This window comes from Cornus florida, unplaced genomic scaffold, assembly GCF_030987335.1.
Source record: "Cornus florida cultivar Cherokee Brave unplaced genomic scaffold, ASM3098733v1 CherokeeBrave_3.0.0_Hap2_Chr05, whole genome shotgun sequence".
NCBI classification, from domain to species: Eukaryota; Viridiplantae; Streptophyta; class Magnoliopsida; order Cornales; family Cornaceae; genus Cornus; species Cornus florida.
Genome location: NW_026775575.1, coordinates 89,395,472 through 89,422,967, shown reverse-complemented (window position 1 = coordinate 89,422,967; position 27,496 = coordinate 89,395,472). Strand labels below are relative to the sequence as shown.

At 33.5% G+C, this 27,496-nt stretch overlaps 1 protein-coding gene across 1 annotated transcript; it reads right to left on the bottom strand.

The window, feature by feature from the left end:
- Positions 1-9,643: 9,643 nt before the first annotated feature.
- On the bottom strand, positions 9,644-25,419 carry LOC132307495 (protein ACTIVITY OF BC1 COMPLEX KINASE 7, chloroplastic-like). The gene is made up of 18 exons (XM_059805282.1): positions 25,147-25,419; positions 23,952-24,541; positions 23,693-23,836; positions 23,387-23,512; positions 20,315-20,402; positions 18,718-18,811; positions 16,879-16,972; positions 16,070-16,124; positions 15,876-15,967; positions 15,569-15,739; positions 13,845-13,901; positions 13,633-13,716; positions 12,713-12,797; positions 10,935-10,996; positions 10,758-10,832; positions 10,528-10,632; positions 10,017-10,158; positions 9,644-9,902 (listed from the first exon to the last, which is right to left on the bottom strand). The coding sequence occupies exons 2-18, from the start codon at positions 24,525-24,527 to the stop codon at positions 9,829-9,831; spliced, it is 2,124 nt and encodes a 707-aa protein (XP_059661265.1). The 5' UTR covers positions 24,528-24,541; positions 25,147-25,419; the 3' UTR covers positions 9,644-9,828.
- Between the last annotated feature and the right edge of the window lie 2,077 nt (positions 25,420-27,496).

Sequence of the window (27,496 nt, the reverse complement as noted above, 5' to 3'; positions counted from 1 at the left end):
TGTGCTACAGATTTTACGGGAGAAACAACTTTTTGCTAAATACAGCAAATGTGAGTTTTGGCTTAATAAAGTTGTATTTTTGGGGCATGTGGTATCTGAAGATGGTATTTATGTTAACCCATAAAAAGTGGAAGTAGTGGTGAAATGGGTAAGGCCTACTAATGTGACAGAAGTCAGAAGTTTTCTGGGATTAGTAGGTTATTACAGGAGGTTCATCCAAGGGTTTTCTAGTATTGCATTGCCATAAACGAAGTTGACCCGAAAGGAAGTAAAGTTTTTGTGGAGTGAGGAATGCCAAAGAAGTTTTGAAGAATTGAAGAAAAAGTTAACGTCAGCCCCAATGTTGACTATTCCGTGTGGTAGTGAAGGTTTTGTAATTTATACTGATGCTTCATATCAGGGTCTAGGATGTGTTTTGATGGAGAATGGCAAGGTAATTGCATATGCCTCTAGACAATTGAAGAATCGTGAATTGAATTATCTTACACATAACTTGGAGTTAGCTGCTATTGTTTTTGCTTTGAAATTGTGGAGGCGTTATCTGTATGGTGAGATTTGTGAAATATTCACTGATCATTAGAGTTTAAAGTATTTATTTACACAGAAGGACTTAAATTTGAGACAAAGCCGTTAGATGGTGTTAATCAAAGATTATGATTGTAATATTCACCATCATCCTGGAAAAGCTAATGTAGTAGCAGATGCTTTGAGTAGGAAGTCTTCAGGAAGACTATCTTGTATACAGTGTGCACGGGTGGCAAATATTATGGAGTTGAGACTGATGGGAGTTGAATTGACAGTTACTAATAAAGGAGCATTCTTTGCACATGTTACTGTGAGACCTTTGTTGCTTGATCGAATTAAGGAGTTGTAAAGTCATGATGTATTCTTGGATAAGAAAAGAAATGAAGCTCAAGAAGGTATGTAAACTAAATTTACAATTGGAGATGATGGGACTTTGTATTTTAAAAGTCGAATTTGTGTTCCAAATGATGTTTCTTTGAAGAAAGACATTTTAGATGAAGCCCATAGTTTTATATATGCTATGCATCCGGGGAGTACTAAAATGTATAAGGATTTAAATGAATACTACTGGTGGAACAATATGAAGCGTGAAATTGCAGAATTTATAACAAAGTGTTTGATATGTCAACGAGTGAAAGCTAAACATCAGAAACCAACGGGGTTATTGCAGCCATTGCCAATTCCTCAATGGAAAGGGGAAAATGTAACAGTGGATTTTGTGACGGGACTTCCAAGGTCAAATAGGGGACATGATTCCATTTGGGTTATAGTTGATAGATTGACGAAATCAGCTCATTTTTTGGCAGTGAAAACTACTTATTCTACAAGGGAGTATGCTAGTCTGTATGTTGATGAGATCATATGTTTGCATGGGGCTCCAGTTTCTATTATTTGTGATAGAGATCCAAAATTCACTTCTAGATTTTGGTGTAGTCTGCAAAAAGCCATGAAAACTTCTTTGAAGTTCAGTACAGCTTTTCACCCGGAGACAGATGGACAGTCAGAACGAACGATTCAGATTCTGGAAGATATGTTAAGAGCTTGTATGATGGATTTCAAAGGTAGTTAGGATGATTATTTACCATTGATTGAATTTGCTTATAACAATAGTTATCAGTTTACTATTGGGATGGCACCGTATGAAACATTATATGGGAGGAAATGTAGAACTCTGTTGTATTAGGTAAGGTGGGTAAAATAAAGTTATTGGGTCCCGAATTGATTGAACTTACAACAGAGAAAGTGAAGGTAATTCAGCAGCGTATGAAAGTAGCACAGGATAGACAGAAAAGTTATGTAGATGTGCGGAAAAGAAGAGATTTAGAATTTGAAGTTGGAAATTTTGTTTTCCTTCATATTTCTTCTTGGAAAGGTATTAAGAGGTTTGGGAAGAAAGGTAAATTAAATCACAGGTACATTGGACCTTACAAAATTCTAGAACGGATAGGAGCAGTGGCGTATCGATTGGAATTATGGGAAGAATTATCCAAATTGCATGATGTTTTCCATGTGTCTATGCTTCGGAAGTATATATCAGATCCATCTCGTGTCTTAGTGGAGGAACCGATTGAATTGAAGGAAGATTTGACTTATATAGAGGAACCAGTACAAATTTTGATTCGCCGAGAACAAGTGCTACGAAATAAAACTATACCACTCGTAAAGGTTTTATGGAGGAGTCATATGGTAGAAGAAACAAGGTGGGAGAGTGAGGAAACTATGAGGACGCAATATCTTTACTTGTTCGGTATATTTCATGCATTTTAATTTCAAGGACGAAATTAATTAAAGGGGGAAAGAATTGTAAGACCCGAATATAAAAATTAATTTCATTAGCGTAATTTAAATTTAATTAAATATGAATTATGTATAAATATTTTAAGGAGTGGTTTGTTTCATGAAATTTTTTATTATGTGTTAAAGCTTACTAAGTAAGCTTGAGGTATATATATTTAGTGTATAGAAATTGTTGGAGAGGAACTGGGTGAGTAATTACTAAATAGTAATCATATATCACCATATTAGAAGTTTCTCCAAGAACTTACCTACAAGGCTGTGATATTTAATTATATATAATGGATATGTTTTTCCTTGATGCTGGTGTATATTAGAAGTAATACTGAAGCTTGTCGTGGGACCTGCCACTTGTATACATAAATATTTCAGTTTACTAAAATAAAGCTTATTCATTAAGCTGACAATAAGCAAGTACCTTCCAGCACATACTAGTAAGCCACCCACACATGACACGTAACCTAGAAATAAAATAAGCTTTTATTAAAGCTTATTCTTGAGACTTCCTAATCGGTTGGGGTTGGGAAAAAAAAAAAAAAGTATAGAAAGTTTTTTTGGGGAAAAACACAAGGGAAGGAAGGTGAAACGGTGTGAGAAAGGAAGAGGGACAAAGGGAGAAAAAGGAAAGGGGTTTATTTACCATCCTTATTAGATTCAGGTGTAGGTAAGGAAATTTATATTTTTGATCTCTATATTTGACATTTAATATTTAAACTTTCCTTGTATAATCTGATTCATGAGTTTTGTGTAAATCATGTAGAGTTCTGTTTATTTAACTTGATAGACTCATGTATTAATTAGTTGGAATTGTTGAAAATGAATTGATATATATATTTATATAATTGTGGTTGGTAATCCGAGAAAGCACACCATAAATCTATAAAGAAAGATTTCAGAAGTCAGACCAGAAAGGGATTTAAAGAAGAGAAAAATAGAAAGAAGGGGAAAGAGAAAATACTGCTGGGTTTTTATTACCAAATTAGTAAAAGTATTTTATAAGGGATGTTTATTAATTTATTTTCGTGGATTACTTGGTTATGGGTGTTGTAGAAATGACATCTATTTATTTATTTATTTCACCTAACTCAAGTACGAATTTATTAATGGTTAGTTAGATGGAATGGTGAAGTTGAGATTTCATATAAACAGTTGTGATTTCAATTTTAATTATAATTGTGTATATGGTTGGGATTGTTATAGAAGTAATGATTATTATTTAATTTTATGTAGAAATAAATATAACATGATTATAATGTTGTTCAGGCAAGGAGAAGGAACAAATAACTTCAGCAACATCAAAAGATAAATAGACAATTTGAGGAGTAGCCAAGGTGAGTGTACTCACTGGAAGTTTATACTTGGATGTATTTAATTGAAGTATTGAAGCTGTTTATGTGAAATGAGGATGAATATATATAACTTGATTATATTATATAAGGTCCATACTCTGGCTTGGAAGGAGAGTATTATATTAAATAAGGTATATACTCTAGTGAAGAAAGAGAGTATTATATTTAAATAAGGTCCATACTCTGGCCTAAAAGGAGAGTACTATATTATATAAGGTCTATACTCTGGCCTAGAAGGAAAGTACTATATTTTAATGCCTGTAATCTGTTAATGAAGTTTAACTGAAGTTATCAGATAATATTTGTTATATTACTCTGATGTAGTAGTGTTGCATTCGCTGGGCTTTAAGCTCACTTCTTCTATATCTATAATTTTTTAGGTACAAAGGTGGATTGCTACTTCCAGGTCTAAAGTCTTGAGTGTAACTAGGGAAAATAACAATGGAACGTCTTTTGTATAAAATGTAAATATTATAGTAGAATTTTATATTGTGACTTGTAATTAACGGTTTAGGTTTCTTAGAATTTGCAAGGTGAATTTATAGTTTATTTTTAATTGTAAACTTTTAAGCAACCACTCTGATATATGATGACGTCACGTATGTATAAGGTTAATGCAGATGGTTAGATACATTCCAATTGTTTAATTTATTTATTTAATAAGGTCAAACCCAATTCTAACTCCTCTAGGTCAACCTAGCCGTCGTCTTTAGGTTTTTGAACCTAAAGCTCTAATACCAAATTTGTAACAACCCGAACCCGAGGGTTTGAATCGTTAACCGGGTCCTTACCCGAACCCTAGATCATCTAGGGACAGTGCTATCATTACCAAGGTTAAGATGTAATTAGTACACCCCACAGATCCTTCTAGTACGCAATGGTGGAACGACCTAAATCATAAAGGTCAAATGCATGGATACTAGGAAACCCTTAAAAGATTGTCAAGAAATGAAAGGAAGAAAGGGAAAATACCCAGTAGACTACCCCTGTGTAGTAGTCAACTAACCCCTAGTAGATTACGCCTGTATGGTAGTCAACTAACCCACAGTAGACTACGCCTATATGGTAGTTAACTAACCCACAAAGAATACATGGTGGAAAAGAAATAATCACCTGGCAACATTAATAATATACATCCCGTGTCATCCTCATCAATGAAATTAACCAAAATAACCCATAGTCATCCCATTCATCCTAATATACCAGCATAGTTATTACATGCTTCCATGGCCACACTGAAAATACATCAAACTGCTATCTAAAAATACGGGTACATTGTCAACTTACAACGATAAAACAATTGCATAGATTTTCTAAAAATTTTACAAAAGAGATATCATAATATAGAACGGCCAATAATAAATATTTTCTAGTCCCATCCATGCCCGTGGAAGATCAACATCTACCAACTCAACCCCGTGACCTGAAAAATGTAGAGGAGTGAGCACAACGGCTTAGTAGAGATTGCTTAAATGGCATTTCCTCAAACAAAGTAAATTACCACATGTCTTCTAGACAATAAATAGGGAAAATAGTTAGGGATCATGTGAAGGATTCACAAACAACACTTTCACTTTTCCAAATAACCATCATACCATTCAATGCAAAACAATGCATAAAATACCCAATGCACACCTACGTCACACCAAACCCTCATGTATCCACACATCACATCCACACCTTCGTGTACCCACACATCACATCCCTCAACCCACACAATTCTCCTTTACTTATGAACCCACTATAACATGCGTATAGAATGCTTCAATTTCATTTGTTCAATAATCAACATACTTTCATAACACAATTAACATTTTTAGCATGCTATAACAATTAAGGATCATTTAGCATATGTCTAACCAAAACATCACAACAACCATGTGTTAAAAAAAAAAAAACCATACATGGCAACTGAATAGCATGCCACTTGCAATTTATACACAAGATAAACATTTAATCATGTAAAACACCTCAATTCAACAATTCAAGTGCAAGCCAAAACCCTAAAATTTAATCATACATTTTAGGCATCAATTGACATGCCAAAGAGGGGCAAAAACATCTAATTAACTACTAAATCCAAGGAAATTGACAGTTAGACAACTTTACCTCAATTTGGAGCAAAAGCCCTAATTTTTGAAATCCACCAAAGTCACCCAATTCCAACTTTGTTCCACTCAATTTGTAGATCTCGTTGAGCTAGTGAACTTTGTCTTCAATGGCAAAGTCAAATTCCCAATGAAATTGTGTAAATCTAGCTTTAAAACGGATGAAAAACATACATATAAAAAGCTTAGAGAGAGAAACTGCCGCAGCCAGAAAAGGAAGAAAGAATGGTTTGGTTGGTGACCATTTGGTCACCTAAAACGACTATGTCAATGGCGCGTCCCACGTGGTTAAATAAAAATCTTTTTAACATTTATATATATATATACACTAACCACATTACAACCAATCATTTAATACATAGCCATATAAAATACCTCAAATAATAATGGATGACATGCAACAGTCTTGAAAAATAATTCTCATGCACAACAATACCGATTGCGGGTCTCGTCCGACTTGAAAATTGAAAAATGCCGAAATGGCAACCAATGCATTTCCAAGAGTCCTGAACTCAAGGAAATGCCCTTACCAACTCTCGGACCCATCTGGCACACCCATAGTGTCGTGCACACAAAACGAGACAAGACAAAAATACCCTTAAAAAATCAGGAAAAATCTAAAAAATGGAAAATGGTAAAAATTAGAAACATTACAACTACCTCCATCCCCAACAAAAATCGTTTATTAAACGGGGCAGGATGGAGGCGAGGGGTGAGGTGTGATAACCCGGATTTTTTTTTTTTTAGATTTTTAATTTTTAATTTTATTTTTTTGAGTTTGTTTTAGTGGAGGTGTGGTTGCTGTTATTTTATATATAATTTATATATGTGTGTGTGTGTGTGTGTGTGTGTGTAGTATGCATGTCTGGTGAAGGAAGCAACAAGGTGCACGAGAATTTTGGGAAGAGAAATGGGTTTGAACTTTGAATTAATTTTCTTTGATACATATTATATATATGTGTGTGTGTGTGTGTGTGTGTGTGTGTGTAACATGATGGAAGAGGGGAGCACCTGGCCGAAGAGAAAAAGGAGAATGAAAATGTGATTGTGATAATGGTAGTGTGGGTCGCACGAGATATTTTATGGGGCTTTGATTTTGTTACTTTATATATATATATATATATATATATATATATATATATATTGTGTGTTGTGAAGTGGAAAGAAAGAGAAGGTTATGGAAAGAAACTGAAGATAGAGATGAGAAAGTGGTCTGTCAAAAAAAAAAAAAAAACAGAAAGGACAATTGTGATGATGTTTGACGGGTCCCACTAGGAGGTTTGTGTTCAAAATTCATTTGGGTTGGCTGGCTGTTCACGTGGGTGGTCTGTTTGAAAATAGTGTATTTTGTTAAGCGTGTAGAACAGATGAATGATAAGATTTTGGCAGACCCACTTTTTAACTTTTGTTACTTTACACACATGGGTTTGTTAGTTGATTTTTGTGTGAATATATATATTTTGTGAAGCTGTTTTATTAAACCTCCATGAAATTCTTGTTATGGTTTTTCCTACCAGGACTTTTTGTCTCACCACCCTCCAGTTTCAGGTACTGAAGATGAACGGGGATTGCTAGATTCGGGCTTAGGTGGAAGAGTTGGTGTTACGTGATTTAATTTATTTATTTGGAGAATTTTTTTTGTATATTTGAGGAAATTGATTTTTGTATAAAAGAGGGCATTTTGTTTGCTCCTGGGTGTATTTTGATGTATTTGAATTTGTATAAATTGAGGATTTTATTAGAATTTTCAGGTCGTGACATGAGGCGGGACGGGGATGGATTTTGTATGGTACTTTCGTAATTGTATTACGAATATAATGAAAGTAAATAATGAAATAAACTTTCAAGTATGGTAATACTCATTTTTCTCTTATACAGATAAAAACAAGATTTAACTTCTCAATCAGAACTTGAGACTTAATATTATTATAACAATATCAAAATACTAATAATAATAATAATACTGTACAAAATAATATTTAGTGATTTGAATAGAATAAACTAAGATTTGCTTAATATATACTTAATATTATTAAATATAAAATAAAGTATAAGAACAAAATTATAATTTATTAATATAAACGAGACGGGACGACGTATGATGACCTTTTCCAATCCCCGCCCCCAAACTATTTAACTATCTCCATAACCGTTCTAAACCGGCAGGGCGGAATATTGTGCCATACATAAATGTGAACTTATGAAGCACGGGCACTCCTCTCAGGGGTCTCGTACCAACGTCGGATACTTTTTAGACACGGACACGCGTGCCCGAGGCTCGGACACGTGTCCGACACTTCTATGAAGTGTCTAGAAATTATTTTTTATTGGACACAGGGTGGACACGGCTCGAACACACGGGGGACACGGCGGGGTATATTTTGTAATTTTTTTTTAAGATAAATGGGGTACCTAATGTAATTTTTTAGAAGTTTAAAAGTAAAATTTTGAAAAAAATAAAAAATCAATTACAGACAACAGAGTACTACAGAGTAAATTTATTTTCTCTCACTTTCTCTCTCAGTCTATCCTCTTCTTCAATTATCTCTGTACATGAACAAAACATTTTTTTTTTTTTGTTTTTTTAAAGTTACATGAACAAGACTTTGTGAAAGACTGAAAGTATATATGTTTATTCATATACATATTTAGCCCATTATATCTATGTCTCTTCTGAACATCTTTGTTTGGAATTTGGATTAACTTTATTTTTCATTTATTTTCTATTTTGTCTTGTCTATGTTTTTTTTATAACAAAGATGAAATTATTGAAATTGGCCCTGTTATTTGTTATTGTTTTATTTACAATTTTGTATTTATATATACTTATTTGTTATTAGGAAAATGAATATGTAAGGTTATAGTACTTATATTTTGAATATATAATTATATATATACGGTGATTAAGACACGAACACTGCGGGGATACACTTATAAAATATATATATATATATATATATATATATATATATATATATTATAGGCGTATCCCTGAAGTGTTCGTGTCTTAATCGCCGTATTCGTATATATATTATTTTATAGGCGTATCCCCGCAGTGTTCGTATCTTAATCGCCGTATTCATATATATATTATTTTATAGGCGTATCCCCGCAGTGTTCGTGTCTTAATCGCCGTATTCATATCGTATTGTATTCATATTTCGTGTCCGTGTCCGTGCTTTAGAGGTCTGCTGTGGAGAAATAGCTCAACCCACCAAAAAGGAAAGAAAAAATCACTTTGGATATTTAATGATGTGACAGTTCCTCCAATAATGCAGTCAAGCACTTGCCTACCTCCATACCCAACCACCACCCAAGCAATAATCACGTTGTGATTTTATGTCCAACCTTAGGTCTTAACAAGCCGCTGAAGTTGCCATATTTGACATCATCTTATCCCTAATATCAACTTTATTAGTTTATTTGGACACGACCTAAGCCACACAAAATAAGAGTGAGAACGATAATAAAAGCGAATTTGATTGCAGGAACGTGAAAGCAACAGAATTAAATTATAAACAATGAGAATTTGAGCAAAAACGTGCGCGGAACGTGAAAACACTCAGAACGTAAAAGCGACACGTGTTGAGAAAATTTGTGTGATTTAAGACACGACAATGCGTGGCTGAATTTATTCATTTAATTTACAATATTAATCATGTAACATAATTTTTTAATTTTTTTTTTTTTTACATGTCTTTCCATTTTTTATCCATATGAATTCTCAATTACACTTTACTGCTTCAAAGTTGACTGATTATGTGTTGGATTAAGTGAAACTATGGAATGAAAAAATAAAAATTAATGAGCGTGTTAAAGTTACTCCTTTTCCCAATAGAGTATCGAAAATAAAGATGGGGCAACAAATAAAAAATAAAAAATGGAGTCACAGATTGATTGAGATGAACCTATTTTAGAATATATTCCCCTGAATTACATGCAGAACAAAGCATGTTCGTTCTTCAATTATGTTGGCCATACAAAGCTTACAGGCTCTTATGACCATGGGGAAAAGAATAGACAAAGTTAATAACCAAGAAATGGAGACAGAATCATATCATTTTCTCAAATTTATCAAGCTTCTTCACCCTTTGCATGGACCTAATTAATAGAGCAAAGAAGACACCTGCATTTTAACAAATCAGTCACTTTGTGCGGCAAAAAAATCAATAATGTAAAGCTGACTTTAATCATGAGAAATAAAATTGCAGCACAAAATTTCAGTGTTACAGCTCGTTACCTGCACCGATAAATGATCCGTTTGCAATAACTTGACTGCCTTGGCTGCCGATCGTGACCCCAAGGTTCAGTAGGGTACCACCTAGAACCGTATACATTGTTGCCATTTGCAGTATTGTTGCCTTCCGAGCTGCTCTTTCAGACTGATGAATGCAGTTTTTGCATTAATAAAGGAGAGCCCTTTACATGTAAAAGCATGGTATATTGCATTTGAGGAAGAAAATGCAACAATACTTTCAAGGATACTAAACATCCATCAATCTAACATTCAGAGGCCAGTTACCCATTATTGGCCCCTTGAGGGTGTTGAGAACAAATTGGGTACAATCTAACCTTTGGCATTATTTGCACAAAGTGATAATCACAAGACTCAAATCCTTATTTTCATGACAATCCAAACTTTTACCACTGCACATACAATGGCCTCTAATCTAATATTTAATACCGAAAAAGGTAAATTATCCATGTACATAAATTATTCACACATCTTTTTTAAAAGGTATGGAGTATACCTCGAGAACCCGAACCCGAAGTTTCAAATCTCCTGACTCAAGTTGTTTCACGATCTCCTCTATCTGCTGGACTCTGTATGGCATAGATATGGTGTATGTTCTGGCCTGAAAATATAGATGAGGTTCTCTTGATGTCAATATAAATAAAACATTTTAACGTATACTATGAAATATGAATAGAATTGAAAAGAAGTAAATGAGGAGGGGAGAACATAAGCAAGATACAGTACATCGTCAGCTTGTTTCCTTATTTCCTCAACAAGTTGCGTTCCTCTGCGCTGCTTCTGTCTTGTATCCAATAGCTCCTGTGGGTATTTGCACCATTTCAGAACCATATCGTAAAGCATAAAGAGAAGTTGTTTCCATCAAATGCATGCACCATAAACTTCCACACAAACATACAGAACCTGTGCATATGGTGCAGCGATCTTTACAAAGGAAAAATCTGGATCGAGCGTGTAGCCGATACCTGTAAGATAGCAATTGTGGTAAGAAGAGAACAATAACATGAAAGTGGCCGCATTAATCTAAATTCATCCATTTAGTCCATGGTCTATGTTTGGGTGCAACACCAACTTCAAAATTATCACCCACAGTATTTATAGTGGCCTATTTAAGCCACATACCCCTTAGAAATTATTATGTTTGCAATTTCCAGCACAGTAATCCATGCTGCTTTAGAACTGTTTCAACTTTTCTATAGATTCTGATTCATAATTGCAGTATTTTCCTTGAAAAATATCTAGTTGTCATAATAACAAGGAAGATACAATGCTCCCAAGTGCAATATCTGAATTGCTTTTCTTAGAACCTTGAAGATGGACCACTCTTAAATGCTGCTAAAAATTAAGGTGTTTCCTGTTTAATCAAAGAATCAGTTCAACGGCGACATCCAAGCGTAAGGTACTGTAAACTGCCCTCATCAACACCAAGCAAGCATAATTAAGCACTTGGTGCCGCTTAAAGATTGACAATTGAGTTTTGGAAAATATATTAAACACTGTCACTTTTTCCTTTTTCACCGCAACCTCTTGTATGCCAATCTCTACTCACAAATTGTACACATCATTCAAAAAGTAGATACTGATTACACAACAAGAGTAGATAATAAACAAGGTAACCATGGTCTTCAATGTTATCCCATATGAATGGGGTAATGCCATATGAATTCTCTGTCTCCTTTCCTTTCTATTACCCGCCATCCCACCTACGATGCTTATTTTTTTAGTCATTTCTAATGACTTCAGCCCACATTAATTTTGGAAGTCCTCTCTGCCTCTCACCTTCCTCTTCTCACTGGCACATCTATAGGTCTCCAGTGTATGTGCCCAAACCATCTAAGTCTACTCTCTCTTATTTTCTTGTTGATTGGTGCCACACCTAATTTTTCTCTTAAACTTTCATTTGTGATCCTATCTCTTCTAGTCGCTCCAACCATCCATCTCAGCATTCTCATTTCCGCTTCATGAATGTGTTGTTCTTGTTTCTTTTTGAAAGCCCAACGCTCAATTCCAGAATGTCATCACCATCATCATTATAATTATCCCAAATAAAATATCAATAACATGGACTTTACTAATGCTATATTTGATGGGAAGAGGTTGAGTGAAAAATATGATTGGAACAAGCCTTCGTTAACATGGAAAGAAACCTTCTTATACCCATCTTCTAACAATATAGTAAAATCATCAGAAATCTCTTACAGAGTTACGATGGATTTTTGTTTTTGTTTTTTTTTTTTTTTTTCCTAGTTGGGTACTCACACACATGCCTCCACAGAGGCTCGAACCCCTGACCTCTCTTTGAGAAGTAGGGGCTTGATACCGCTAGACCACTGGCCTATTGGTAACGATGGATATTTGTTCTTTTCATGTTTTACAACCTTTTTTCTTTCAGTGGTTTATTTTGATCTCAACCATCAAACTAAAATGATAAATTCATATGATCAACAACTTGTACCATTTTCAACACATACATATATATAAGTCCAATATATTTATGGGTTCTATGCTATTAATGTAATATAACTAAAAAAATCAGTCTACATCATCTGACTCTTCAAAATGGAATTTTATGTCAAGTCTAGATATTACATGAGCATAAAAATATGGCGGCACATGTATGTGCGTGTATGTGTAAGCGCACAGGTGTACGCGAGAGAGAGAGAGAGAGAGAGAGAGAGCACCTTCAAGTGTCGAAAATGCCCTAAGCACAAAGGTAAATGTGGATGGAAACCGAAATGGTTGATCCGTTGCTATAGCAAATAAATCCTGCAAATAAATCCCTCAGTATTTTTATCAATTATAGATCATTCTTATGAGAAATGAGTGATCATGTCATCTCTACATATTTAATTGAATAGTTAACAGGTGCAAAATATGCATTATGCTAGGATATGGGGGATTCTCAAAGTTTTTCCAAGTGTTCCATTCTACAGGCAAGGGTAATATATAAGGAGCAATTATGACAATACTATCTCCTCGTTCACTCTCTAATCATCAATAATGATATTTCCTTTGATGTAATCACATGGTCATGTTACGAAATCTAATTGATCTGAGTGCGATTGATTCTAGTGCATCCTTTCAAATCTGGTTGAACGTACTGTTGGTTTCTTTTTGGATAATAGTTACCCACTAAATTTGGTGATCGAACTGAAAAAACTCTTCAATGATAGTAATTTAGTGAAATAGAATAATTAAATAGCAAATTTAGTCTTGGTCTGTGTGCAGATAGATTAATGGCATGAATCAATATATCATAGAAACTCTGTGGATTTATTCTCTTAGATAACCTTTTAAGGTACAAATTAATTGTCATGAATAGGGCCATTGAAGCAAATGGAAGTCATCACCACAATTATTGGTAGAATGAGTTCTAAGTTTGTAGAAATGATGATGCTTAAATTCTTTAACCAGCAATTACGATGATGATTCTCATTCCCATTTTGGCATTTCCCTGTCATGGCCTTTTAAAGTGGTGAATTTGCAAATCAAACTTTATGTTAAACATGAAAACAATTCTTGGTTATCCAACCACAATCCATACAAATTATCTTGGTTATATGCTTAAATTATTTTGACTTTAAAGTAAATATTTATATACCTCACCAATTGCAGCCAAAGTCTGCTGCTGGTCTGGTGTCTGACTTAATAAATTATCCAAGAAGAACTGAACAGATCTCCTCACCTAGGAGTACAGAATATCGTTAGAGACGGACAACGAGGTCTTCGAGAACCCATATGTGATTAGAAAATATTTCACTGCATGACAGTTATCCTTTTAGATGTTTACTGGTTTATGGTATGATATCATACCGAAGACATATCTCCTGTGGGCTGAAGCGCTTCAAGTTCTATGAGACTGCGAATAACCTGGATTGTACAGCTCATCAGTTAAAGCAAACGCATCCAGACCATTCAATTATATATTTTTAAAGCAATTTCAGCGACCTTAACTGCATGTATTTGCAAAAAGGTCTACAGTTAAATGCTCTAAAACAGTAAAATCAAAAGGCCAACCTAATGGCAAATAAGAGGTTACTCTTGGTGATTTTAGGGTAGTTTGATCAGGCTGGATATGAATTGAACTTACAATAGGACCACAAGCCATACTTTTTCAATGAAAATGATTAGCTGCAATTTCAATAGACAGCAAGTAGCAGATATATTCAGTGACCTAGTAGATAGAACCCACTGCTCCGATAACCGAAACCATAAATAGACCATTATATAAATTAAATTTTTTATTTAAGGAACCACTAAACTTATAAGAACAAAGTTCTTCCCAAGCAAGCGAGATTGATTACCTTCATGTAAATGAGTGTGTGTGTGCGCATGTGATTCTTTCCCTTTGTTTTTATTTTCTCAAGAAGTTAGTTTTCCCAAAAGTTGGTTTGAAGTCTGCTCATGTTTTAAGTAAATCTGAATATTTTATAGAGTGCCTGTTCATATTCTCTTCTACTGTCATGTAGAGCTGCAACTTGGGCGGGCTAACCCAGCCCAACCCAAACCCAACCCATAAATTTTGAAATTTGGGCATACAATTCACAAATTGGGCTCGTGTTCAGGTTGGGTTTTGTCAAAACCCATACATATTCGGGTTGGGCTCGGGCTCAACCCGAACCCGAACCCAACCCAAAACCCAAATTAAAAAAAAAAAAATTTCTCTTCTCTCTTCTTTCTCTTTCTCTCTCTGCCACCGTCCCTGCCGCCACCGCCGTCCCTCAACCGTTGATCCACCGCCACCGCCATCACTTCCAAAAATTAAAACAAAACCCATACATACAAGTTAGCAGTTGCAGAGAGAGAGGGGCAAGCTTGAGAGTTGAGAGACAACGGTTGAAGCGTGCGAACGGCGAACCCGAACTGGAACAACGGGCGATGGAAACTAAAAGATATGGGTTTTGATTTTTTGAACAATCTGAAATGATATGCCGATATGGGTTTTGAACTTTTGATTCTTGCAGACAGATAGATAGAATGAAATATATGGGTTTTGAACTTCTGATTCTTGTAGATTTTGTAGTTTGCAATTGCACAGAGAGAGAGAGATGAACTGAAATATATGGGTTTTGAACTTCTGATTCTTGTAGATTTTGTAGTTTGCAGTTGCAGAGAGAGAGAGAGAGTTGAGAATGAGACTAGAGATGGAGGTGATTGGGGAGGCTGAAATGATTTGCCCTAAAAATATTTTGTTTTTTAATAATAATATAATCAAATATATATAATATATAAATTTCTGAAAAAAAAAAAAAAAAATTCAACCCGTCAACTTGACCCAACCCGCCCGAAAATATTCGGTCCAGGTTATAACCATAACCCATGTTAGGTACAATTCGGGCTGGCCCAACCCAACCCGATTAGGTTGAGGTTGGATTGGGACTGGGCTAGGTTGGGCCAGCCCAACTTGCAGCCCTACTGTCATGTCAAGATAGATATAAAATCGTAATTCATTTTGCACTAGACATTTATTTCCCAATTCTAATGATCAACATACTGCTAGATAAATGCAAAGTAACAGTTCAGATTTAGAAGTATACCTTTTTTCCATCTTTCTCATAAATTGAATAGAAAAGTTGTAGCAATCGCTCCCTTGTAAAAGACTTAATCTCTCCCATCATACCAAAATCATAATAGATGATTGTTTCATCTACATCAATAGCAAGATTTCCAGGATGAGGATCAGCATGAAAGAAACCTGTTTTCAGTATCTGAAATTGTAGCAAAACCAATTAAACCATTCAGTCATATAAGAAAGGTCAGTCAGTAAGAAATTTTGGCTGCATTAGATTTCTAATCAGTCAAGTGGTTCAACATGATCAAAGTGAGATAGGGTAAGGTTTTGACCTGAATTAAGTATGCTTCAATAGCACGTGATGAAACGCGTGATCGACTAAAACCCCGTGCATCTATCATATCCAACCGATTTATCTTTATGCCTGATCACATAAATAACATCACTAAAATCAATTCTTTAAACTTTGATGTCGTTTTCCAATTTAATATTGAACCTAAACAAACATAGTAGTTTAGATTGAAACCTGGAACGTACTCCAAGGTCAACACCTTTGAGGCAGTGTAATCCCAATGTACCAGCTACATAGTGAAAAGGTAAGAGAAAAGAATTGAAAGTAATGTCAGCAAGCATTTATTATTTATGTTAAAAATTAGAGTTCTGTTCAAAATTATGGTTCAGTGATAAATTTAAGTTGCTTAGAAATAGAGGAGAAGAAAAGAATAGAAAAGTTTAAATTTCAAATTTTCATTATTCTGAAAAAACAAAGACGCCACTCAACTTAGCCTAAAACTTATCATTTTATCTTAGTCTTATTTCCTCCTCATTTTTCTATTTTGTGGCCTTCATCTATTGTCTTAGTTGAGCTTCTCAATTTTGGGGAAAAAAAAAAAACGCAATACACTAGACTTTTGATGTCTTCTCTATTCCTCTGTTATTTGAGCAACCAATTGGAAGGTAACGCCGTTGGAGCTTGAAATAAATTGCTGCCACATTTTCTATCTGCTTAAGCTTTTGTGTCAATTGGTGTTCTAACATGGTATCGGAGCTTTGTTTCTAGAAGGTTTTAGGCTCAAGTACCCATATATGCATTTGTTCCCCAGTTTGAATTGCAAGTGTGCACTTTTTTCTGGTTTTAGCTTGGTTTATTTGCCTCACCATGAGCAAGGATGGGGTTGTACGTGAGGCAGGTTGTGGAGCATGATATACATTGTTGGGCCCATTCTAATAGCATAAGCTATTAGGCAATAGAATAATCATTGAAAACATCCAGCAAAAGAAGAATAAGAATGAACAAAACAAGCAAATCTTGTAGTCTTTTAGCAAGAAACATACAGGTACTCGAACCCATTTCACATTTCTAAAATCCCGGCGGAATCTATCAGCATTCTTCCCTTCATTTATATAATCAATTTCTTCATACAAAATCCTGAAAAAATCACAAAGAATAACCAGCTTATCCTCAAAGATAAACTCACCACTAAAACAAAATAAAGGAGGAAGACCTTTTCCAGATATTTTTCTAGCAAAATTTATTGAAAGGAAAAACAAAATTCAGTGCATGAACATGACAAAACAAAAGTCTTACAAACACAATGTAATGTTAATTACCGGCCAAAACACTTCAAGGGATAGAACTCAGAATTTAATTTCAGAGGTGAGAGGCAAAATGATGTTACAGCCACCCTGATCCTTTTTTTACTTGTGCTATATTGACCATTTCAGAGGTGAGAGACAAACTAATGTTAGAGCAACCCTGATCCTTTTTTTACTTGTGCTATATTGACCCCAGGAGAAACTAAGGATTTGGCTCTTTTTGTTTGCATGGAATGGGTGACTATCTACCAAGAGTGAGCACTGTTAGTGACTATGCCACTTCCTTGCAGTGAGTTGCCCTTTTTGTCCATCTTTTGCTGGTTACTTGGGTGAATAGGTAGTGGTTTAGTGGGGGTCTTTTCTGCTTTTCTTGTATTACATTATGCTGGAACTTTCTTGTATCTTTGCTTGATCAATGAGATGTTGCTTATTCACCAAAAAGAAACTTGTGCCCTATATTGCTAAATCTCTTGGATCCTGATGATGCGATGTCTCAAAAGCATTACACCACGGGATAGGATACGGTATACGGATTCTGACCATTTAGGGACCTTTTACGTGGTTATGGAACCACCCTTGGATGGTCAGTTAATGTGATGTCATAGGTAGAAGTTGAACTACAAAGAGAATACAAAAAGAAAAAAGAAGGGATAGAAACTGATTGTATATGAACTCTGCACAAAAGAATCAGGCATATTCATTTTGGTCAAAAAAGAAAGAGGCACCGAAGATTGCTTACAACAAATTGACAACAACAAGAAGAAGCCTTTTTCCCAACTACTTGAGATCGGCTACATGAATTCTATGTTTCCATTCCGCTCTGTCTAAGTTCATAGCCTCAGTCAAACCACAAGCTAGCATATCCTTCTTTACGAACTCTACCAACTTCAACTTTGGTCTTCCTCTTCCCCTAGTATTACCCTCAATGTGTGCCATGTCAATCTTCCTAACTGGTGTATCTAAAGGTCTTCTTTGCACATGTCCAAATCATCTTAACCGAATTTCTCTCAATGACTTCAGTAAAAAAGAAAATTGTTTAAAATAAACGCTACCACCAAATAGCCTTCATTTTCTCTCTCCCCCTCCCTCTTTCCATATTTTTTTTAATTTTTTTTTACCAAGGACATCTGTTTTGTCTTCAGAAATGTTATTTATATAGATATATTATTTATTTATTTGCACGAGGGATTGGCTATGTTGAAATAAATCATATATCTTTTCCACCAGAAACAATAACAGCGATCAGGTAACTTAGCAAAGAAAAGCTACCTCTTTTAAGAAGATGGGTATATGTTCAGAAACTTGTGGTTTAATCATTTCAAGCGACTGCAGGAAAACAGACACGTAGGAAGATAAAAGGAACCCATGAGGGTAGGTGAGTTGGCTTTCTCAATGATTGAGTAATCAAGCACTTTTTAGTCAAATTCACATTGTATAAGCAATGTTAGCAGACTGTGCTTTTACAATTAAGTGGCACTTGAGGTGAATATCATATTAAGCAGTCCCAACAGCATGCATCTTTTATTTATATAACAAAAAATTGACAAAAGAAAAACTGATTAATGCTCACTGACTTACTTAGCACATTCTTCATAAATTCCAATCCAGTCCCTTGTTGGACCACCAAGAGTTTCACTTTTCTGAAAATACTCTGCAATTAGCTTTAAATTTCCTGAATGAAAAAATTAAATTGAGTGAAGTAACAAAAACCATCACAAAGCAGTGTTAAACCCTCAAAGATCCGTATGTTATATGTGACAAGTATGCACATTTAGGATTTTACAGAACCTACAAGAATACCAATGAGTCAAATTAATCTTGCTAACTGCTTGAATATAGAAGGATGCACATTGAAACCAACTACATAATTGAACGAAATAACTGCAAAGAATCTTCATCCAAAGTATATCTTGCTGACTGAATAATATTTATTCTAGCTTTCTTATTACCACTCAATTCTACTAACTCGGTTCTTTTTTAGGGCACCATCATTTGTCCAACTTGCACATGGCTGAACCATCTCAATAAAAATTCTCTTACAACGTAACATCAAGATTCACTTCTTTGTTACACTGAAACGTCTATTCAACATCCTCACATCAGATGAACTTTTCTCATGAAAATGTCATTATTTTTATCATTAAATTTTTTTCTCCATAATGAATAGGTGGTAAATTCTGCTTTAGTTTATACGGAGCTATTCAGCAATCAACAAAGATACAGGTTTCGAGACACCATGAACTATATGTAAAGGATTTGAATAATTGAATAGGCAAACAGCATTCAGCCATACATTAGATCATAAATCATAAGATTCAAAGAAGCAATCACAATACTCAATCTAAGAATGAAAAGAAAAAGAAATAGAGAGTCATTTAAAAAAATGGGAATAGACTTTTCCAACTTAATCATTGTCAGGAGATCCAAAGTTGCTCTGGCAACCATAAGAGTATCTAGAAGGCAAACATAGGCGCAGTTTTCCATGTGAGCCACAAATCAAAATTATTCTACTTTATCCTGCTTAACAGAAAACCTTTAGATATCGTCGGTAATCGTTACTTAATATAAAATTTTATTAGCGATCTTATGTGTATAAACAAAACTGACGTGGACTATTTAAAACTAACTGCTATTAGAAATATCAATGAAAAATGTATGAAATATGGATTCCAACCAATTGCTTTGGCGGCTTCATTTTGGGATTTTTTTTTTTTGGTAATTAGGTATGGGATTTCTTACTATGACACAAACTAGAACCTGCAATCGTAGCCTGCTTCATAATCATGGATTAGGATCCCTACATGAATCTTAGGACAAAGGCTTATAAGCAGTTTCTGCAAACCTAATATTCACATCATAGAAGCTTTGTGTTCATTACATGGTTCTTTACCTTATGACCTATCTCATTCACCATCAACCCTATTATTATTAGATAACCTTATCTTTTATCTAAATGGTGTTTCTTCCAATAATAATAATGCTTCGTCACAGCAAATTACAATGCAATGAGGAAAATATATTGGAGTTCCCTCTCTTTCATGTTCGAATGGTGTTCCCCCTCTCTATTATGCATACGATTGAAAACTATAATGTAAGAAAAATAAAATGTCCCATTATCATGAACCAATGACAAAAGAACAATGGTACGAGTTCTGAATAATTGTTCATTACTTACGTAAATCAATATCAAAAAGTTTCTTGAGGCCCGGTCTTTGAACTTTCACAACTACTTTCTCTCCATTATGTAAGATAGCTCGATGTACCTAGAAGTAAAGCTTGCCAAAATTCAAATCAGATAATGGACAAAATTGCTAGAAAGGAATAAATGACATAAAGAACAATCTCTCTCATCCCCCTTAATGATTACAAACATTACTCACACATTTATAAGCATGGAATTTTATAAAATATAACGTTTAACTTCAATTTTAGCAGCCATCAGTCTTATAGTTGTTAAAGGCTCAAAACGCTCTAAGGCGCCAAAGCCCAAAGGTCTTTTGCAGCCTAAGCGCATGGCGCAATATAAGGTGCGAGCTTGATCGAAGTAATGCGAGTGTGTAATAACAATGCATATTAATTATAATCATGCAACACAAACTTGTCAATATCAAAATAAGAAAATTTTTCAACATATCAATTCAATGGATTAGCTAAATCAACACACACACACACACACACATATACATATATCTTCTCTATTTGCATATGAATTGAATATAGGTACAATTGGAACAATTGAAGATTTGCAACACAGATAATATAAAATTCTCTAAAAATTGTTTTTTGATATTTGCTAAAAAATTCTTTCACATGCATATGCATTAACAAAATTAAATGTGATTGCAAAATCTAAAACAATAAATAACTATAATCATGTAAATTTTAAACATATATTAGCAAATATATTCAGAATCAAGCACTAACTGCAATTAATGAAAGTAATGAACCATAAATTAATATTTTGTTAAATACTTCATAAGGTTAACCTGTACGATCCATTAAATATGACAATGCTATGATATAGAACATTTAAATATAGTAGTCATTAAAAAAAATGAATAAATGTTAATTTAGTAGTCATTAAATAAAAAAGAAAATGATATAAATATATAATAAAAATATAAAAGGCGCGTCTTTTTTAGTCTGGAGCCTACTAAAAACGTGAGTGTGAGGGCTTTATGCGAGCCTGATTGGAAAGGCCTGGCATATACTAGGTTGAGACGCTCTAGCTGAGCCTGGGGATTTTTTGGAGCCTAGGTGTGTTTTTAACAACTACAATGAGTCTTCCATATGTCCTTTGTTGTTTTAGCAAGGGTGCCATATGACTATCTTATATATTATATAATTTATTTCCATTTGCTAAAATGTCTCTCCACTTTCACGTGAGCATTTGTTTCTTTATGATACAGTATCAAATTGCACAATACCACTGTCGGAGAAAATGCATAAATTTAAGTATCTTTCATCACAAAATTATAACCTCTAAGAAAATAAATGAACTATGGATCTCTCTTTCTCCTCTGAAATTATAGTAATAATATATTTTTAGATCAATTGCAGAAATCCCCCCAAACTATATATGTGTTGCAGAAAACCCTCCTCTTGCAAAAGACCCCCCTAAACTAAGAAAAAGTTGCAAATCCCCCTACTGAATTTGGCTGCCGTTAATATGAATGTAAAATTATTGTTTTGTCCTTCATCAGAAAAAAGGAAAAATTGCAAAAGACCCTCTTAAATTATATCATTCTTTTGCAACAAAAGACCCCTGAACTATTATTGAGTCAAAAACCTCCCTCATCTTTCAAAATATGCAAAATGCCACCCTAATATTAAACAACCATCAAGTCTCCATTAATTTGTAATGTGAAATTGGTGAAGTGCCCCTAGTAATGAACTTGAAAAAAAAAAATGATACATAAAATACCAATAAGGACCCCAAGTCAATTAATCACATTCAATATGTTAATGTTTTGCTAGGAGTTATATTATTGGTATTATATGTATTAGTTTTATTTTATTTGTTTAAGTTCATTACCAGGGGCACTTTAGTAATTTCACATCACAAATTAATAGAAACTTGAAAGCCATTTAACAAGAGGGGCATTCACCTGATTTTGGAAGATGAGAGAGGATTTTGCTAAAAAAAAGGTTCAAGGGGTTTGTTGCAAAAACATTGACAGTTCACCTTTTTTTTTTGGCCATTTTGTTAATTTTGTCATATTTTTCAATGTCAAGACTCAGTCATGTGATGACTAATGACAATTTTTTAAACAGCATTATAAAGAAGAGGGTAATTTGCCAAGAGCAGTGCTAGACTTCACGAAAACATATTCAAGATTGTATCACAAATGGTAAATACGATGTCGTATTCTCCACCCACGTCACTCTCTCCTCTTTCTTAGGCTAGTTTCTCTCTCTCAATATTCTCTTTCCAAAATTATAAAGATATATAGCCTTCGTCTACCATAGTCATCACATACGTTAACATTGAAGCCCATCAAAACAGTCCTCCTCTACATGTGCATACAATAATCCATGACTAATTTTGTTTATAGGTGCCTTAAATTTTTTTAAGTAATCATCCATAATCCTAAGCCCTAACTATGCAGAAGAGATACAAACATAATCCTAAATTTTGGAGATAGTTTCAAACCAACACATAAGAATTATTTACATATCTTTCAATTCCCTCGATGGTTAATTATACATAGCTTCAATATATAAATATATAGATATATATATATATCGATTCTCTCCATGGTTAATTACACATGGCTTCAATACATAATATATATATATATATATATACACCCACACCCCACACACCGTCCAAAAGGAAATCTAAGAACAATCCAAGAAAAAGGAAATTCGCTCCCAATAGGAAATTTGAGTGAGGGTTTCTCTCTCCGGCTCCCAAAAGGAAAGCTAATTATGCCACGTCTCATTAGTGATAAAATCATGAAAAACACTTCATGATTTCTATCATTTTCCATTTGCCAAACAGGGGATAATACAAGGTGGTTTAATGCAAAACAAAAAATTCAGGGGTTTCCTGTAACTTGAGCTGTAGTTTAGGGGAATTTTCTGCAATTTACCATATATTTTTTTTGAGCTGTAATAACATTAACTTTTAAGATTACAAATCTACCTTGTGAAAATGGAAATGAATAATTTTTAAAATCAATAAGATTCCATTAATTTCAACACTACATTATAAAAGTTACAACATAAAACATGGAGCAAATACCTGACCAAGACTAGCAGCTGCAATTGGCTGGTCTTCAAACTCCTTAAACAATAAGTCAACTGGAACTCTCAATTCACGCTTAATGAAGTCTTTTGCTTTCTTTGATGAGAAGGCAGGTACTCTATCCTGAATCATATGTCAAGTAATTTATACAAAAGAAAATAAGAATCTATAGCTTATTTTTCTTTAGTTTCTTTAGGAAAAAATTGAACAAAAGACTTGAATTTCCCCACATAATAATGAAAAATTGACAACAGAGTAGTCAGCGACTATTTCAAGGCAATACTGAGAGAAACTAAAAAATACCTGCAACTTGGCAAGCTCATCCACAAACTCACGTGGAAACAGATCCGACCTTGTCGAGGATAACTGTCCAAGTTTGATAAAAGTAGGACCAAGTTGCAGCACACACTCTCTTAACCATGAGGCCGTTCTTCGTCTTCTGTTTTTCTGAATGACAGATTTTGGCAAGTATGGTAAATGTGGCAAGTGAAACAGATATTTCCATTGTACTTACAATCAAGAATTAATGTGGCAGCATCAGATAACAGCCATAATTATTCACCTGTTTATCTTCTGTGAAGCCTCCGATATATGTCCATTTTGCATTGTCTAGTAGAATCCGCACGCGCAGTGAAAGAACAAAAGACCATACATCTATAGATCTTTGAAAGGAATTATAATTTTCACTGGCCCAGCTGAAATTTTCATCTGAAGGAAGAACCTTTAGTTCTTCGATTGGTGGAAGCCCTTTAGTGTCCCTAATTTTTGGGGTCTTAACCAGTGGCGGAGCAGAATCTCTCTTAATTAGACTTGTTCCGTTAACAACCCGTTTTGAACCATTTACTACTTCTGTATTATTTATGGACGGTGGTTTTCTTTTCATTACCTCACTTGTAGGTACCATTTTAATAGGCCGACCATTAGAACCTAATTTCTTGGGAGATTCAGTCTGTCGCACTTCCACTTGAAACCTGTAAAATTTCTCTATTTTAGACAAATTATATGTACGTCTCTCAAACTTTGATAGATTCTGAATTGAAATTGAGCTCGAGAAACTGAGATTGTCCACTGCTCTTCCTTGATTTATTAATTCCATATTGCGGCAATAGCAGCTGTGAGAAGCCAGTATTGCCGCCATTGAAGGTAAAAAACCTGAAGAAATTGACAAGTAACATAAAGATTAGATAAGTGTAACTCATACAGCCAACATTAATGGCAAAAATAGCCAACATTACGCGGTCATTAGTGGTTGTGTGAGGTAGCTAAAACAACAGTTCAATTTCCCAGTTAAATCATCAAGCGCAATGGAAATGACCACGGAACCAAAATAATGAAATAATGAATTGATTCGCTATATAAGTACGAATACAACGGACCCAAACAAAACCATTATATGGGTCAATATCACCATCCTCAGCACTATTAACCTAAACCATGCTCAGTTGAGTCAACATAACTTACACAGCATAAAAATACACAGGAATAAGTAAACTTAACATCCCAAAATAAATTCATTTCTTGAATAGCAGTTGCATAGTTTCAATTACCTGGAAATCCATCAATTGCAGTTCAATTAACACTATTTTAAACTTGTTGGCATAAATCCCATTTAAAAATAAAAAATAAAAAATCAGTTCCAGAAACCATAACTATAGCGATACATACACATACATAGAGATATACAATTAAATCTTTATAGATATAAAATAAAATAAAATAAAATAAAAGGCAGGAGAGAATTAAAATGAATAACTTACAGAGTAAGAAGATTCAGAAATGGATCTTTTGAGTGCTACAATTGAATCTTTCCGTGTCTTCTGATCAGGGATAGATTTGAGGGACTGTGGTTTGTGACTACAGAGAGAATTTATTAGGGTTTGAGAGCGAGTACATAATTGTTAGTCAAGGAGCTCACATAGACCTTGAATTGAAGGCAACGAGTAGCGTGTATATTTGGTACGTTTTTGTCCCTTTTTTTATCATATATGAACTCCATTTTTACAGCAAATTGATATATATATATATATATATATATATATATATATATATGTTATATATGTGGGTGCTGAGTTCAACCGAACAGAAAATAGGAGTATAATTATATATATATATATATATAGATAAAAGTGTGTGTTTGTGTGTACCGGTCTTGGGAGTTAACGACAAACCCGAACAGAAAATTGGAAGTATAATTATATATATATATATATAAGTGTGTGTTTGTGTGTGTACTGGTCTTTGGAGTTAACGACAAACCGAATGGGATCTTCAGCGACCGCCATTCAGTTGCTTGGTGGGTGTTGTACTGATTGACTTACCGTCAAGACTCATGCTATCTCGCTGCCGATTTCTTATTGGTGCTTTGTTCCTCCAACATGAAGTTGGGTGAAGTGCGCAAAAAATAATAAATAATAAATAAGTATTTTTTTGCATAAAAACTCTTAAACTATCACGGGTACAAAATATCTTATTGTTTTGACTATTTCTTATTAAATGATCATAGCACAATTTCTTATTGAATTACAATTAATCTATTTTCTTATTGAAATAAATTATGACAAAAATTCATACTAATTTGATGAGCATAATTTTGACTTTAATTTTGAAATTTATTATTTAAATAAAAATTTTAAGTAGAATATTTTGAAATAATTTAAGTAATTTCTTAATTTTTCATGAATATATTACATAAAAAAGAAGATATTTTTTATTTACTTAATTTATTAATATTGCATAAAAAGAAGATATTTTTTATTTAGGTAATTTATTAATTTTTCATGAATATTGTATGAAAAAGAAGATATTTTTTTACACTAAATTTTTTCGAAATGAGTATAATAAGTTAATCATTTTAGAAAATGGTAGCTACTAATCTATTTATTATTTTTCATTTTTATGATAAATTGACACTAATTATAAAATTAAGGTAAATGGAATAATTAATTTTTGAATAAGAGAAAATATAATAAAAAATAATTTAATAAGAAAGGACAATTTTAATATAAAAAAATGGTAAAATAATATTTTGTGATGGATTTGTCCTTAAATGTAACAAATTAATAGTTAAAAAGAGTTATTTGCAATAATTCAGAAAGATTTTTTACACTTTACCTTTTTTATTATTTTTATTTTTATTTTTAATAGATGAAATGAGATCACAGTTTTTCTAGAATTATTGAGTTTTGCACCCTCACAATTATTGAGGTTCCTTTTGAGGGAAAGAGATAGCTTGCTAAGTAAGAGCCGACCTTAATCCAACACTAATTAAGTTTTTTATAATGTAATCTAAAAATTACATGTTCCAAATAGAAAATAGCCACTGTGCGATAATAAAGTTGGGTGTCAAATCCTTTTTTAAATTGTGTAGGAATAAAAATCTCACAGATTATTAAGTAGATTGATTGGTTAGCTCATAATGAGAAAGAGCAGAGGGAGTTTCATTTTGTTTATTAAAGCTATAATTAAAAGTGAAGGCATTTATTATTGTGGGGAATTTGTTTTAAATTTCATATAGACAATATAAAAAATACGTTGTAATCGGATAAATCCAATCTTAAATATTGGAAGGACTTGTTCAAAGTGAAATTATATTATCAAAAAAAGAAAAAAAAATTATTTAAAAAAAAAAATTGATTTCCATGAAATAATCATATTCATTCATAGTTTAAGGTATTTATGGTTAAACCTTTGAAAATAATTTATCAGAAAAAAAAAAAAAAATTACATGCCAGTGCAAGAAAAAGGTTATTGGCAACGGAATAAACATATGCAGAAGTGTGTAGGTATAAAAAAATACTTATTTAAGTATAAACAACAAAGTACGCACACAACTTATATATGTATTTATAAGTGAGAGATAGTAAGAAAGGAATGACACTCATTTTCGATTTTGAATTTTTGATGTCATTTATTGAGTAATAAATTTTTTTTGTTCTCACTATTGAATTGTTATGAACAATAAAAATAGCTGGATGACTTCATTCACGAGAAGCAATATATAAACGAGTTTTTTTTAAATAAAATAAAAAAATTGATATATATACACACTGTCACGCAATGAATTCATGATGGAGGTTAGAGAAAGAGTGGGATAATGGGATTGAATAT

Excerpts from the sequence above, each read along its gene's own strand:
- LOC132307495 (XM_059805282.1), bottom strand. The coding sequence starts at position 24,527 with ATGGCGGCAATACTGGCTTCTCACAGCTGCTATTGCCGCAATATGGAA. Across the intron at positions 13,902-15,568 it reads ATGAGAAAGATGGAAAAAAG|GTTATTCGCAGTCTCATAGA; the intron begins GTATACTTCTAA and ends TGTACAATCCAG. Across the intron at positions 10,633-10,757 it reads TAAGGAAACAAGCTGACGAT|GCCAGAACATACACCATATC; the intron begins GTACTGTATCTT and ends CTATATTTTCAG.